The sequence below is a fragment of the Brachionichthys hirsutus genome, chromosome 16 (assembly GCF_040956055.1).
Source record: "Brachionichthys hirsutus isolate HB-005 chromosome 16, CSIRO-AGI_Bhir_v1, whole genome shotgun sequence".
NCBI classification, from domain to species: Eukaryota; Metazoa; Chordata; class Actinopteri; order Lophiiformes; family Brachionichthyidae; genus Brachionichthys; species Brachionichthys hirsutus.
In genome coordinates, this window is record NC_090912.1 from 2,047,325 (window position 1) to 2,063,247 (window position 15,923).

The following is a 15,923-nucleotide window of genomic DNA, read 5'->3' on the forward strand; positions in this document are numbered from 1 at the left end:
GAAAGTGGATCACCAGGAACCCGACCACTTTAAATGAAGGGGATCCTGGTTCCTGCTGGTTCAGTGACGTCACATATTGGATGTTCTTCTGCATCTGATAAAGACTAAGATTCTCCGAGACGTTCCCTTCGTCGCATCCCAGGAGTTTAGAGCTCACGTTCCGCATTACCCAGAACACGCGTGACCTAGATACCGAAAACAAGAACTGCACTTTACATCACACCATGTTTCCCATCGCTCAACTCTTCCAAAGCGGTTTTTCATTTCAGAATGGAACTAATTGCAATCAAGACGCGAGGGGTGCCGAGAGAAACAAAGTAATCAGCGTTGATTATAGAGCCGGAGTCTGATCAGAGCGAATCATCCTCCGCACGGCTCCCCTCTCGTCTCACTTCCACGGCAGCACCGCTAACTCCATCCCTCCGCCGGATCTGAAAGGGCCGCCGAGCCGATGACGTCTCGACCAGGGGGATTCGTGAGACGGGAGCGTTGCATCACAAGTGGTGGACACCTGTCCTCTTACGTTCGGTAAATCTGTCTTTTTTGGGGGGGATTGGTGAGATCAAGCCGTGAGGATTCCGTTCCTTTGAATCCGGCGTGTTAAATCCTCAACGCGGATTGTTTTAAATGACCCAGAGGTGCAACACATAATCCCGTATTGATCCAGTGAGCAGAGGCAGCCGGAATAGCTTTAGAATAGAATAGAAAGCCTTTATGCTCATTGCATAGTGGATATACAACAAGATTAGGAGCGCTGCTCCGTTTGGTGCTTCGGTACAACATAAAATACAAGTAATAGAAGAAGACAACAACAGGAATTGAAAGTGATAAACAGATGCAGATAGATTGTCCAGTACTTTGCATTTTAGTAATTGCATACATTAGTTAGTAAATACGAAAACATATCAGGAGTATTTTATCGCATACGGTGATTTTACTGCTCTTCATATCAGAACTACACACCTGAAGGATATTCTAATAGCAGGGGACAGAACGACTTGCTCAAGGGTACATCAGCAAAAGTTTAATCAGCGTGCAGCCCCAGAGGATGACAATTGTTAGCCAACACTGACACCTAGTGGTAGATAAAGGGAAAAAACCCCAACAGAGCACCTGACGGATGCCGTTATGGATGAGTTTTGTTACACTGGTCATGTTGTACTTTATACAGGTATTCTGTATGTCTGTAGGCGCCTGGTCCCTGACAAATAAACATTTGAATAAAATTAAAAGTAATGACCCCTTTAGGGATCAAGAAAGTTGCTGAATGAATCTTGAATCAGAACTTTGGACTGGGAAAACCAAACAAACACACACAGATCCTCTTAGTCGAAGTTGTCTTGGCAGTATTTTTCAAAGCTGAAGGGGTCGACGGGGAAAGGGACCCCCTTCCACTTCTTCACACTCGTCCTGCCATTAGGGGTCTCCAGGGCAAAGTTCTTGATGGCTAGATTTGGCAGCAAGGCGACCCCCTTGTAGTTCATCTCATATCCCCACTGCTGTAAATAAAAAAAAAAACACCCCCCCGACCCCCCCCCAACATGAGCACCAACATCAGGCTGTGGATGGGAGCAGCGTCTGAGGGCCGACTGTACCTTGTTGCACTGGCCGTTATTGCAAAGGACTTTGCGGCCCGGCTCCCAGTCATCGAACTTCTTACCAAAGTCCACCTGCCCACCGACTTTGTAGCGTTTCCTGAGCGCAGAGCAAAACGAGTTTTAGCGTTTTAAAGGTGCTTTCTAAAGACTCTTCACTTCGCCGCAGGTTTAACGTACTTTTCCCCGGACGTTTCCATGTTACTGGACAAAGCTATCGACACCGTCGTGTTGCAATAAGGTAAGAATTCCACTCACTTAAAGTCGGGATTGACGTTGACGTAGTGCGTGTTGTCGATGACTTTGATGTCGTGGCCGGAGGCGACGGGCTCAGAGCAATTTCGACACAAGAGCTGGGTACCGCCGGGACTGTTGCGAGTCCTCTCCTGCCTATTCAGATATTCTGCGGCTCTTCTGGACTGGACGGACTCCTTCTGCAGAAGAGCGATCTGAGGACGAAGAAAAGGGAAGCGTGACGGCGGGAAAAGACATAAAGCAGTGGAAGTGGGAGACCAAGACGGACAGACCTTCGCACGGAACGCCCCAAGGCTCATGTCTTGGACCACCGCAACCGCTTTTCCGGTCAGCTCTTCCAGATTTTCGTTGGTGATCTCGCGCCGCAATTCCTGACCCGCTGCCTGGCCGACCACTGAATACTGGCTGTCTCTCATGCGGGCTCGTCCGATTGCCTGCTGCTGGGCAATCTCGTTTGTAAGCAGTCCGTAGCGCACCACCAAATTGCATTCCGGGATGTCAAGGCCTTCTTCGGCCACGCTAGTCGAGATCAAGAGGTTGAGCGCGCCACTACGGAAATTGCGGATCGTGTGCTTCTGCTCGTTCTGCAGGGACAGCATGCAGGTGTGGACTGAGATGCAGAAAACTGTGGATGAGTTGTTCCTGGTTTATGAATGAGTGCTTGTAAATCCACACACCTGGGTCATGCCATTGCCAGAACCAGTGATGGCTGATGCAACGACGCCGGCTTCCTGCAAGGCTTCGTTGGTGCTGACCCAGTCGTTTAGGTAGTGGGTGCCTTTACGGGTTTTGCAGAAGAGGATCCCCCTTGATTGCACGTTCGGACCGAACTGATTTAGCAGAACGCTCTCAAGTTTGGACATCTTTGGGTTCTCGTAGCGAGAATCCCCGGCCAGTTTCCTCAACTCCACTCGATTCTCTGTGAAAAATCACAATCATTGCGCCGCCGGCGTAACAACCCTGCAAACAGACAGAAAAACAGAGCAACATTTCTAGACTTCTACCTTGGAAAGTTCTCTTCAGGAAGGAGTCTGTTGTGTCAATGGCTGAAGTGAACTTGGTGTCGTAGAACTCCTCCAGAGAGCGACAGGCATCCATCATTCGCAGGGTGTCGTTGATGAGCAAGGCGTCGTTGTACTCCCTGAGGTGGAGCGCGCATTGCGACAGCACCCGGTTGTTCTCTCTCACTCCTGATCCGAACACATAGAAGTCAACCCGGCGTCGCCTTATCACCGTCAGAGATCATTAAAACAACACGGCGGGCGGACTTCAGTCTAACCTCGCAATTCCAGAACCACCACATCCGATTCGTACTCCTGTGTGCCGCACTCTCTCAGCCTGAAATACGGAGGTGGGCTCATGTACTCGTGGATCTGCTGCATCGTTTTCCTCAGATGATCCCCGAACGGATCCTGAGTGGGAAAAATGACTTCTGAAAGTTGCCTTTTAGACAATAAAAGTCCAAGACCTTTATTGTCTTGGACTTTTCCCCTCAAATTCTACAAACGCTGACTTGAAAGCTTTAAGAAGGGAAAGAATAAGCTGCTCACTTTAGGCCTTTTGTCCACAATGTCAAACGTCTTGATGGGTATTGGTACTTTCTCCTTCAGCTCGAGGACGTGGTTTTTAGTCGAAACTATGGCTGAGTCCAGGTTGGCACAAATCTGAGAGCGAGAAAAAGACTAAGAGTTGAGGGTGATGAACCAAATCGGTTCATACGAGGGATCAATCAGGTAAAACTCCACGACTGATGGGGGGAAGCCTGACCTGCAGAACATAGTTGACAGCATTTTCCAGGATCTTTGCACCGCCTACCCCCGGCGACGCGGTCAGACCCAGGATCTGAGGCAACGGCCCCTCTCCTTTCAGCTTCTGCTCCACATACGATCCCATCACCTTGTTGTAGACTGAATCCTTTTTGGTGTGGTGGCATTCATCGATTATCAGTAGAGTGATGTCTGCAAGGCAAAGTTACAATCCCTTTGTGGATCTCTCAAAAGGACGTGATAAAAAAAGCCCAACCCGGGGACGCGCCGGCTAACTTCTGCTGACCCGAGAGCTCGACGTGTTTGCCTTCCTCCTTGTCGGTCATAGCGTTATGCAGGATCTGTGCCGTGCAGACGACCAAGTCCGAGTCCTGCACCACGTTCCCGAAGAAGTCCTTCACCTCGCTGTCGCTGGTGACCGCCACCAGCTTGTAGCGGCCACCCAGGTGAGGCTTGAACTCGTTGCTGTAATGTTGCTCTACGAGGTGAACCTACAGTATCGGAGACACTTTATGTTTCGCACGGTTCTGCTACTCTGGTAGCAGAACATACATCGCTAGGATCAGAACTATGACGTAGGAGCATACCCGGTTCACCAGGACCATAACCTTGGCGTTGGGTGTGGTCTCCAGGTGTCTTTTGGCCACATACACAGCAGCACGCGTTTTCCCGCTGCCGGTCGGAAGCCAGATTATGACGTTCTCTCCCAGGAGAGCCCTTTGGACCACTTCCTCCTGGTAGCCGTAGAGTCGGAAATCCACCATCCTGCGCCTCCTGTAAGACATCGGAACCAGACATCACCGCCACAACGTCCTGAAAAATAAAAGCCAGCTTTGCCTTTTATCCTTTACTCGCCTGTCAGCTGTGCGTGTGTGCGTGTGTGTGATCTGCTGCTGCTCCTGGTGCACATCCACCGCACAACGCAGGGATCAGGAGGTGCAGAAATGACGCTGTGTGTCGCAGCAACGCAGAAATGAAAGTAAAAGCTGCGAGAACCCGGAAGACCGGCCCTGCAGAGGGAGGCGATGGAGGAACGACGGTGTCAATGATGCAGGGGCGAGGGAAGCACCGCTGGAAGGATGGAAGGAAGCCACACACACGCCATGTTTGGTTCATTCTCGCTCCATGAGTGAGTTGCAGCTCAGATAATGAGGTAAAGGGACTCGACCTGAACTCTACCTGTACAAGTCCCAGCTCGGGCTCAATGAAGTACGTCTACGAAAAGCAAATCCCAGAATTACATGTAAAAGAAGGGCGGAATGCGGAGACTCCCCAAATCTGGACAAGAAGAACAGCACTCGTCATTGGCATGGTGGTGTAGTGGTTAGCCCTGTCGCCTCACAGCGAGAAGGCACTGGGTTCAAATCCCATCTGTGTGGGGTTTGTGATGTTTTCCACTCTGGTTTCCTCCCAACTCCAAAAACATGCAAATTCAGATCCGGAGAATCCGGAAAGAACGCACAAAGACAACATGCAAACTCCTCACAGGAAGGCAGCAAGTCGGATTCGAACCTGCACCCTTCTTGGTGTGAGGCAACAGTGCACTGGAGACACATCCGGGTCTCTGCGCTCAAACAAGATCCTCCCCCTGCATAACTGGTAAGGTTTAGTTTACATTTAAATGCACAAAGTCTGAATTAAATGTGTGACAGGAAATTATTTTTATAAATCTCACATACGCTGCGAACACGTAGAGAACTCCGCAGTGGTTTCAGGCGGGATTTAAACCCAGTTCCGGACCAGCTGGGATACAGAAACGAAACTTAAAACTGCTGCAGGAAGGGGCCCCCCACTGAAGGAGACCGTGATTAACGACAGCCTCTGGGCACTATTCAGCGACACTGCTCCTGCCTTGCCTTTCGATAAGCCAGGGAAGAGAAACCGAAGCTCCACACTCCATAGACAGGAAACAGGAAGTCGTAAAACTTCACTCAAACCCGAGTCGGGACTCGAGCTCACACCCATCTGGTCGTCCTTCATTTTTATTCTAAGCCACAACAGCTAAGGACCAGTTAGTCGTAAAAAACAAAACTTTATTGTCACGAGCGGTGTTACAGGAAGTGCTATTTATGCCTTAACTACAGACTTTTCGCTTCACCCGACCTGTGAGAAAACCGGAAATGCAGCAAAGGTCGACAGAGAGAAGTAAAAACCAAAAACTCTGAATAGTGAAACATGGACGTCAATAATTCAAGTACGGAAACACACAAACTCGGTCAGGAAGCTGCAGCCTCATCCGTCGCCATGAGCAACGCAGCAAACCGAGGCTGTACTTCAGAGCACGGTGATTGAACTACATAAATAAATAACCAAGTACTCGATTACTAAGCGCGCTATAGACTAGAGTAAAGCGTGACGTCATCTTAGGTGTGAAAAAAAAAACTCTGCCGGTGGAAAATGGTGCATTAAAAAGCGTCATATTTTACTGTGCAAATATCTATTATTGTGTGTACATGAAAACACAAGGCAACACTTTTGGAAGTTTTTGCATCTTATTAGAACCATTTCAGCCCCCCCCCCCGCCCCCATCTGAAAAAACTTTCATCCACAATGCTTTGTTTCTTTTTAGAATAATTTGAAGGTTGCAGAAACCAAAAATGCAAACGGCTTTTTTTTCTTTTTGACATCCAGTCCTAAAAAAAAAAAAATTACCTTTGTGTATTCAATACGCACCAGAAGGAAATGAACGCGCAATAATCCTTCATTTCTGAGGAGCTAGAACCACCGATAACGATCGACCAGGAGGTTTTCAGTTCATTTCGGGTTAGGTGAGATGTTCAAGTGTCTGTCAGCAACGGAAGGCAACGTGGCTTTAGGTCCCGAGATCCGTTCCCCACGGGAATGAACAAATGCAGCGAAACGTAACAGAACCAGGTCGGTCCCAGGCCAGCGTGGAACGTGTGGAACGACTTGGACCTACAGCTTTGGTACGCCCGGCGGAAAGTCAAGTCCCGGAAAAGGAGAAAACGAAGGTTTTTGTCGATTCTTCATACGTCCAGGCGAACCTCGGTCGCGTTCGTTCCGAGTCCGACGACGTCCTGGCGGAGCCCGACTTTCGCCGACTCGGATGCGACGCCCGTCTCCACGATCGCCTCTCGCGGGGTCGAGTAAACTCTCGCCGAGTTCATTTCTCAATCAGGCCTCCGTCTTTCAGCTTGAAGTAGAAGAACTTCTCCAGCGTGTTGGCGCACTTGCAGTACTCGCTGTCCGGGAGGTTGTACTCGCGGCAGTTGGTGATGATTCGCTGCAGGTCGGCGATGAAGAGCTTCTTGGTCACGTAGTATCTGTTCTTCAGTCTCTCCGTCATGGTCTTCAGGTCTACGGAACATTGAAAAGGGGATTAAAAAAAAAAAAGAAAATCACCAAAACGAGCACGTTGTGAAGCGTTGCCGTGGAATGTGACGTTCACTGACCGATGGGAAAGCGGATTATCTCGTAATAATCGGGAGCCTCGGACTTTTTCACCGGTTCCATGAAGGGCCACGCGTCAGGATGAGTCTGGCGAGAGAAAGTCCTCACTGGTGGCTTTTTTTATTTTTCATTTTCTACGTTCGGTCGGTCGGTCGTTACCTTTATCTGGGCCAGAAGGTTCTTCAACATGTTGTACAACACGTCAGGATCTTTCACCTCCTTCCTGCAGAAGAAAAAGAAAAGAAAAAAGATCGATAGTGTCGATCAATCGTTTTTATCGAGTAGGTCAGACACACGAAGCGGATCGCTACGCCGCCGACATGAGATCTTACCCTTTATCCTTGTTCGTGGGTGTCCAGCCCGTTTCTCCTGGAAGGGGAAGAAACTTGAAAACGTTATTTAAAAAAAAAAAAAATCTTTCAAACGTACACAAAACAGGAACTCACGGATGCCCGGAATGCTCTCCACTGGGATCTGCCGGACGCCCTCCTTGAAGCAGGTGAGGCCGGGGTACACCTTCCGGATCTGGCTCTGCTTCCTTTCAATCAGCTTCTTTATAATCTGTTCGGGCAATTGGGATTATTTTGGGTTTAATAAAGTTCTGGAGCAGAAAACACACGGCGAGGCCTCGCCCACCTCCTTCTGCCTCTTGATGATGTGGGAGAGCTCCGTGTACGGGATCCTGGGGTTCAGCTCGCACTCCATGAGGGTCGCGCCCTCGTAGTCTTTGATGTATCCCAAGTAGCGACTCTTCGGCACTTTGATGTCTTTGGAAAAGCCCTGCGGAGGGAAGGAGGAATTTCCGTCAGGGCGGTAACGGCGGGGGGGGGACGAACGGGGTCACGCTTCAGCAACCTGCTTCTTGAAGTAGCCAATGGCGTACTCGTCTGCGTACGTGAGGAAGTAGAGGATGTTGTGTTTGATGTGGTACTCCTTCAGGTGGTTCATCAGGTGGGTGCCGTAACCCTGGAAACGAGCAGATTACAGAACAGGAAGCGCGAGGGACTTGAAGATTACAGCGGCCGCTTTTTATTTTATTTTTGACCTCTCACCTTCACTTGCTCGTTGGACGTGACGGCACAGAAGACGATCTCCGTGAAGCCCTGAGTTGGAAACATCCTGAAACAGATGCCGCCGATGACGCGGCCGTCTTTGATGAGGGCGAGGGTCTTGTGCTTCCTGCGGGAGACGGGAGACGTCAGGACGGCGAGCAGGCGTCCAGTAGGGGGCGGGGGGCGGGGGCGGGGTAAGAGGACATCTACGTACGGGTCGAACACCAGCCGGGTGATGTACTCTTTGGGCATGCGAGGCAACTGGTGAGAGAAGACGTTCTGCAGGCCGACCAGCCACATCAGGATCTTCTTATTGGACTTCTGGGAAAGCGAGTTTCCGATGACGTGGAACTCTATGATGCCCCGCCTCTCCTCCAACCTGGCAGTCTCATCGCGGGCAGCGTTTGGAGTCAGAAGATTAGTCTACAGAGATTAGCACAGAAACTTTGACGACCAACAGGCTCCTCCCCCCCCCCCTTCATCCAATCGCCGGGGGTTACGCAGCTCACCTCCGGTCCGAGCATGGCGGCAGGATCGGTGATGGTCATCATCACCTCGTTGACCAGCTCCATGGGGATGTCTCCCATCACGCGGATCCGCTTGGCGTCCTCCAGAGTCAGCGGCTCTGGAATTTTACGCTTCTCCCCTGAACACACGGAGGAACTCGTCAGAGCAGAGCGGCGACGGAAAGCCGTGGGAACGCCGGCCGGGACGCCGCTCACAGACCTGCGATGGATTCTCCGCCTGCAGCGTCCAGACTTCCCAGAGAGGCGACGCCGCTCAGACCTTTGGGAAGGGCAGGCGAGCCGGACACAGCGGCGGGAACGATCGCTGCAACGGAGACGCAAACCCATTCCTGCCCGTCGTCCGACATCACGTTTTAAAAAACGCAGATTTGTGGTTCTAAACGGGCCGAAAGCTTCACGGTAACGTCAACCAGACGTTCTGGTTCCGCCCCGATGACCTTTCGACCCGCCCTCACCCGGCTGGTGTTCCAGCTGCGTTCCGTCCGCCGCCGGCATGGTGAAGTCCGCTTCCCAGATGGGTGAATTCTCTCCGTAGATTTCTTCCTCCAGCATCGACAAGAACCTGACGAGCACAAAGCAGAACGCCGCTGGGTACACGAGCAGAACCGACGCACACGGAGCGGTGACACCCCGACCAGCGCGCACCCAGGAGGCGGGGGGGGGGGGGGGTCGACGGCGTCGGGGAAAAAGGCCAGACCCCCAAACCGACGTCCAGATGTGCGACCCCTTACTTGGGGAAGTGCGTGAGGATGAGCGTGCGCTTCTCTGGGAGGAGCTTGTCCTTCTCCACCCTGAACTTCTCCAGGAGCTGGCGCCGGGTCACGGTGAAAATGGACTTGAGCAAACTGCGGCCGAACACGTGGGTGGTCTCGTAGCGCGGCAGGCTGTCGTTGCTCTGGGGGACGTGGCAGTAGCAAAGCCACCTGGGAGAGCAGAAGGGGGGCGGGGGGGGAAACGCCGCCGTCATGGGGAGGGACACCAGCGGTCCATACGGAAACCCAGCGGGGGGGCGGGGCGCGCGTACGCACCTGGTGTAGTCCACCTTGTACACCGTCCCGTCGTCTTTCTGGGTGCGCTGGCGGTACTGAGTCGGCGTCTCCAGCTTCCAGTAATTCAGGCACAGGAGGAACATCTTGGAAAGCTCAAACATGGTCTGCCGTTCCCTCGGCGCCAGGTGGCTGAACTTGTACTGAACGAAATTCAAAACGCCCTTCGGAGAGAGGCGGACGCGGAATCATAAGACGTCCATCTTTATCCGGGCGGGACTATTTCCTGCGGATGCTTCACAGCACGCTTAGATTCTTTTTAAGTTCGAGGCTCACCTGCTCAATGTTGGGTTTGTCAAAAGGCGGGCTTCCGAGCGATCCCTCCACGACCGGCTGGCTCATCTGCAGGATGCATTTCCTCAGCAGCTGGGGGGGGGGGGTCAATAGAACATCCGGGTGGGTTTCTAACTCGCATTAAGACTCACGCCGGACGACCTTTCTGCTCACCTTGAACAGATAGAAGTAGACCTGCTTGGTGTCCGTGTCCTCCTCCTTGTGCACGGACATGAAGAGGTTCTCCACGTCCACCACCATCCCCAGCAGCCTGTTGATCTCGTCCTCAGACACGTTTTCCAAGTGGGACACGTGGTCAGCTGTCAGTGCAATAAAGCAGGCATTAAGGCCGGGTCAAAGGTCAACCCGACCTGGTATTGGGAGTCTGGTGCAGGGCGCTGTTCGTACCCAGAGCGTGTCCACAGCTGCGGCACGACTCGCTCGGGCTGGCCGCTTGCTGCTGCAGGTCCACGCGCGTGGCCGATGGCGGGTTGGGGTTTTTCCATCCGTTACACTTGCACGTGTCAACAGCCTGGAAGAAGAAGAATAAAGCTGCACGTCAAATACAGAGGCTCAAACAATGGCTCTGATGCCGCTCGGGCGCGTCAGTGATGACGACACAGCTTAAAACGCGAGATGCATTATGAATGATAGAGCTAGCTAGCTAGCTAGCTAGAAAAGTTGACATTTACGCCACGGATGTCACGCTTTTTTGTTTATTTGCGCTTATTTGCGGTTCCGTGGATGCGTCAGCATTAGCTCCACCCGAGCTAACCCCCCCGCTTTGTTGTGGTGAACTTCAGCTAGCTAGCCTAGCTACCTTGCATGCGGAGAAGACGCCAAGTTTCTCGAGCTTCTTCGCCCGTGGGAAAGCTCGGACTTGGGCTTTCTTCTGGCTGGCGCGCTGCTGCTGGCTCAGTCCCGGTCTGGACGGGTCGCTACTGCCTGACGCCGAACCCGTCGCGGCACCGCTGGAGCCAGTTGACCCAGTGGACTGAGCTTGGAGGAGCCGGGGTTGCAAGGCCTGCGCCGCCGGGTCCGACATAGCCACGCTGCTGCCCTTCCGTCTGTCCCAGTTAACGCGCATGCTGCCTTCAGGGGCTGTCGGTAAAAGTAGATCTAAAGGGACGGCGGCGATGTTTGGGAGTAAAATAGAGGAATGTTTTTATAATTAACAGTAACACCAAGGGCAAAAGAATACCACGCATAAATAGCGCAGCATACTCCAACGAAAATGAATACATTTCATAGCAGAAACATAAAACCAGATTGATTTCTGGATTTCTCGTAACTGCGCATGAAAGCAGCACACTCATCTGTGGTGGGGATTATGGGTAATGCAGTTTGATGACTGATTTGTTTTCCAGTAACCTAGTGGCATTTAAATAATCTGATTTTAAGACAAAAGAAATAAGAAAGGCCGACATCTCAGCAGAACCAGTGCATTTAATATGATAGATCTCCAGGCCAAAGAAATGATAGAAAATCAATCCATCGAGAAATAATCAAAGGCAAGAAAACGCGTAGATTGGAAAGATATTCTTACAATAACTGCTCGATTATGAATCTGAAAAGTCAGATACAAATGCAGCAATGCGGTCGATACGCAGTTGTGAAGTTACTTTTGTCAAGTAAACAAATCTAGTATATATATTTGTGATTGTACGATGATTCAAATGATTCATTGGTGCTAAAATGGGTGAAGATTAAAGTACTATTTACTGCATATGGTTTGATAACAGATTACACTTCATGCAAGTATCAAAAGAAGCTGAAGCAATAACAACAGTGATAACAATAAGTAGTAATTTCATCTGCACAGATCTATCGTGGAGGAAATACGTCCTTTCCCGTTGCCCAGATATCAATATTCTTCTCTTCCGGGGATCTGACCGGGACCAAGGAATGCCGACTGCGTCGCGAGTGGGAATAGTAAATTCTTGGTGCAGGTACAACGAGCGTCGTTGTATTCCTTCCGTGAATGGGGCGTTTTGTTTCCCCTCGAGGTGATGTCGAGTGTCCATCATCGTCAGAGGTCACGGACTGGCCGATCCTGGGGCAGGAGACGATTTAAGCCTGTGGGGTGGGGCCGCCTGAGGGGCAGTTAACCGGCCAGTCATCGGTGCCGGTCCGACCAATAGGACTGGCTGATATCCGGTCTGGTCGATCAAAGCCGTTGGTTAGTTCCCGCTCCCGCAGCACCGCCCACTTCTGCCCTGTGGCGCCGCTTCCTGGAGGTCCACGCCCCCTCTGGCTCGTCCGCCGGCGCCGGCCCCGCCCTGAGGCTCGCTCTTGGGAAGCTTCTTGGCTGTTATTTTGCAGAACAAAGAATTCAGACTGAGACTCCTTTCTCTATGGATTACTTCTCCCCTCAACCCTCGGTGGAATTACTTGGTATAAAATACACATACACGATACTGTATTTTTCACTATTTCTGACATTAATAGATAAAATGATGAATACTCAAATGAACAGATTAGTCATTGGTGACAATAATCTCTGGTTGAAGCGCGTCGTGTTGATCGACACCCACCGATAGCCATGAAGACCTCGTTGACGTTCACGGCAGTTTTGGCCGACGTTTCCATGAACAGCAGACCGTTGTCGTCGGCGTATTCTTGTGCTTCCTGAAAGGAAAAAAAAAAAAAAAACACATTTATTTGCAAACTGTAATTTTTTTATTTTATTTTTTTAACGATTCCGCTGTACCTGAATTTCTACGACTCGCTTGTCGGCCAGATCCGCTTTGTTTCCCGTCAGTGCGATAACGATATCCGGCCCGGCCGGTCGCTGCAGCTCCTTCACCCAGCTCTTTGCACGCGTAAACGTGTCCTTAAATAAATAAATAAATAAAAGGTCTGCACGAGTCATCGCGAGCTGCGGTGATCTGAAGCTTCCGGACCACGACTCACCGGTTTGGTGATGTCGTAGACCACGATGGCGGCCTGCGCCCCTCTGTAGTACATCGGCGCGAGGCTGTGATACCGCTCTTGTCCCGCAGTGTCCCAGATCTCAAATTTGACCGTCGTGTCATCCAAACACACCGTCTGCGTGAGGAACGCCGCTGGAAACAAAGCGCCGTGTTTTTAAACACTCGTTTACTCATTTGAGTATTATTAAAGAAGGCGCAAAATAAAGAAGAAGGAAAGCAACGGGCTGACTCTTAAAACACGTAAATATTTAGGAGCATTTCAGCTGAACGGGAAACATTCTCCAGCACCGGTGTGGCTAACAGCTAGCGGCTGTTAGCAGACCGTGGGGGTCGTGTAATAAATCTGTAATAACCCTTTTAACCACATTTCTTATATTGACTCCAACGCCGAGCCCTCACCTCCGATGGTGCTCTCCTGGTACTCGTGGAACTGGCCTTTGACAAAGCGCAGAACCAGGCTGGACTTCCCCACCGCCGACTCCCCCAACAGAACCAGCTTAAACTGGCAGATCTTGTTGGTGGGAGCCGGGCCGCTGTTCCGAGCCGGTCCGCCCCGCCCTGCCATAGTGCAGTGATGAAGATGAGAAGAAGCCAAGCGAGGAGGGAGACGCCTGGGTAACCTTTGGCCTCGGCCGGGTTTGGGTCGGCGCGCGAGCCGGAGGAAGAGAAGGCCTCACCGATGGGAGCCTGCAGGAAACAGGAAACGTTCAATTCCAAGTTTTATGCTGACGACACAGAAACCTCGGGGACATTCGGGGCGGGGCCGACACAGAGTTCATCATGATCATGTAACCACATTTAGCGTCAATGAATAGCGCCTCATGTGAAACCGCGTCTTCTCCTTCAGGATGGGGACAGACGCCCCCCCGCCCCCACGGGCCACGGCTGAGCGACAACACAAAGTGGACCTGGAGGATCAACGGTGGAAGTTAAAGCGTTCACATTAAACGCAAACTAGAACACAAAGCAGAGAAAGGATCATAAAGTTCAGCGCCGACGCCGTCCTCAGTCACATGATCGCCACGCGAGCTCGCTGCCGTGACTCGTCTGATGTCACCACAACGTTAAGCAATGACTCGACGCTGTGAAAGCCGTAGATGATGATCTCAGACTGAAATAGACTAATCAGCAAACCGCAGAGGCATATTTAGACACGCATCATCGTATCGCACCCCCCCGTCGTCGGCGTCGGACGATCCAAGGAGGAGCCCTGCAGGCTAATCTGTTGGAGGAAATCATCCAACACGCCAATTTAATCTGAACCGCTGCCTAATCTGTTTCCAGTTGGCTGGAACACGCCTGGTCAGCTTCTCCTTGGTCAAAGGACAGGAAGCAACGCAGCTCGAGGCAGGAAGTGAAACTTGCGGAACACATTTTCCTGCTGACGGCATCAACATCTTGGGGTAGCCTCGGCCTTCAAGCAGCGCTGCGAACCCCGAAGCCGAGCGGCAGGTCTGAACATTTCCGAGTGACGAGGGGAATGAGGAAAAGTTGCTCCAAGTTGCACGGGGGGGGGGGTTCCCTCTCAGCCCGAGCCGGGCTTAAGCTCCAACATGTGATAAGAGATCAGAGCTCTGCCCAAAAAGAGTCAGAACTGCTCAGCTTCATTCACGCCCGTTCGCCACTTCCCTCCACAGAATTTATTTTAGACATCAAAGAACCTCAGGATCAATCAGACCAGTTTATTATTTGATTTAAAGGAGGCTGTAACTTCAGCGGGCCTCATCAGCGCCACTGAAACGTCTAATTTACACAAGAGAAAAAAGACAAAATGGCAAAATACTTTATCTGATTTCCAATAAAACAGGAAATTCCAGAACGGTGACAGGAAAAGCAAACAGGATGCTCATCACCAGCAGTTAGCAGGGCTGAAAGGAAATCGCAGGAACTTCCTTTCCTCGTGAAATCTGCGTGGAAAAGCTCCAAACTGCTCAGCAACCTGAGACATTTCTGAAACAAAAATAAACTACTGCACACACTGATGGGGACAAATTCACTTCCCTTGTTGGGCAAGATGCGTTTCTGCCTCAGCAGGACAAAGTGCGTTCATCATAAATACGACAGGAGCCCGAGCAGGTGGAATTAAACCGGCAGTCTGACAGATAACTAGCATTAGCACCAGCCTGCTAGCGTGAACCGTGTGATTTAAATTACTGCTAAGAGCCAGCATGTTAACTCTAACAGCTCCGGCACCGCTAGCTACGTTAGCATTCAGCGCCAAGTGTCGGAAACGACATTTCTATGGCTCTTTCTGACCCAGCTGTGTTTGTTCATGGCGTTAAAGCGCGATCTCCCGACCGAACCCGGACTTGGATGCTCGGCTCGTCAAAATGTCGGGACTCTAAAAACATCCAACAGCTGTCAGACAAAATATCCCCGCATTCGTTCGGCGCTCGTCCATGTTTCCTGCGCTATTGTTTCAAATTGTTTCACTTACAGCACTTTAACTTCTGACACTCGTTTCGGCGGCGGCAGCGGTCTTCTCCTTCTTCTTCTTCTATTTCTTATTCCTCTTCCTCCTCCTCCTCTTCTTCTTCTTCTTCTATTTCTTTTTCTTCTTCTTCGTCGCCTTTCTCTTCTTCTTGGGCTCCGGCCTTCCTTTCCGGTTAGCGAGTCTTCCGGGAACGTCCCTTTTGTTGTTGTTGTCAGTGTCCGCTTGACCAATCACAGCAGTCGGATGTGTGACGCCCCCCGTGCCTCACAGCCAATGGGAGCAGGGTCTCACATTCATTGACAGATACACGCTGACTGCGTTCTGACGATAATTGCCACATTTTCACAAGCATTAATCCCCCCCCCCCCCCCAAAGAATTTGTGCACTATGATGAGTATTTTAAATGTCCTTGTGTATTCATTTGAATTAATGCGTGGTATTTTTCTTTTATAAATCCTAGATGCTTTTTCAGTTGTTCTGCCTCACATAATAATAGTTTAATTTAACTTTATTTTGTATTCCATAAACTAGTCACTGCTGGGATTCAGTTCCAGATGATATGACGTTGCTAGATGTTTCTTGCAGTTTGACGTTATTCTGGATTAAGACGCTGCACCCAGAGTTTTAGAGC

General features: G+C 50.9%; 3 protein-coding genes across 3 annotated transcripts; all 3 read right to left on the reverse strand.

Annotated features, from left to right (window-relative positions):
• Positions 1 to 969: 969 nt before the first annotated feature.
• dhx58 (DEXH (Asp-Glu-X-His) box polypeptide 58) lies at positions 970 to 4,380 on the reverse strand. The gene is made up of 11 exons (XM_068749906.1): positions 4,204 to 4,380; positions 3,903 to 4,107; positions 3,618 to 3,808; positions 3,401 to 3,514; positions 3,130 to 3,262; positions 2,855 to 3,040; positions 2,528 to 2,769; positions 2,123 to 2,434; positions 1,854 to 2,044; positions 1,596 to 1,695; positions 970 to 1,499 (listed from the first exon to the last, which is right to left on the reverse strand). Exons 1-11 carry the CDS (start codon positions 4,378 to 4,380, stop codon positions 1,326 to 1,328), a joined length of 2,025 nt encoding a protein of 674 aa, XP_068606007.1. The 3' UTR covers positions 970 to 1,325.
• Positions 4,381 to 6,162: 1,782 nt separating this feature from the next.
• On the reverse strand, positions 6,163 to 10,970 carry kat2a (K(lysine) acetyltransferase 2A). Its single transcript, XM_068749905.1, has 18 exons — positions 10,746 to 10,970; positions 10,334 to 10,457; positions 10,100 to 10,245; positions 9,929 to 10,018; positions 9,635 to 9,816; positions 9,338 to 9,529; positions 9,062 to 9,168; positions 8,806 to 8,910; positions 8,589 to 8,725; positions 8,294 to 8,502; positions 8,080 to 8,206; positions 7,883 to 7,993; positions 7,664 to 7,807; positions 7,474 to 7,588; positions 7,360 to 7,396; positions 7,187 to 7,250; positions 7,030 to 7,114; positions 6,163 to 6,934 (listed from the first exon to the last, which is right to left on the reverse strand). Exons 1-18 carry the CDS (start codon positions 10,968 to 10,970, stop codon positions 6,741 to 6,743), a joined length of 2,394 nt encoding a protein of 797 aa, XP_068606006.1. The 3' UTR covers positions 6,163 to 6,740.
• A 292-nt stretch (positions 10,971 to 11,262) lies between these two features.
• Positions 11,263 to 15,445, reverse strand: rab5c (RAB5C, member RAS oncogene family). The gene is made up of 6 exons (XM_068749907.1): positions 15,296 to 15,445; positions 13,258 to 13,545; positions 12,839 to 12,990; positions 12,636 to 12,758; positions 12,460 to 12,553; positions 11,263 to 12,233 (listed from the first exon to the last, which is right to left on the reverse strand). Exons 2-6 carry the CDS (start codon positions 13,421 to 13,423, stop codon positions 12,106 to 12,108), a joined length of 663 nt encoding a protein of 220 aa, XP_068606008.1. The 5' UTR covers positions 13,424 to 13,545; positions 15,296 to 15,445; the 3' UTR covers positions 11,263 to 12,105.
• Positions 15,446 to 15,923: the final 478 nt, after the last annotated feature.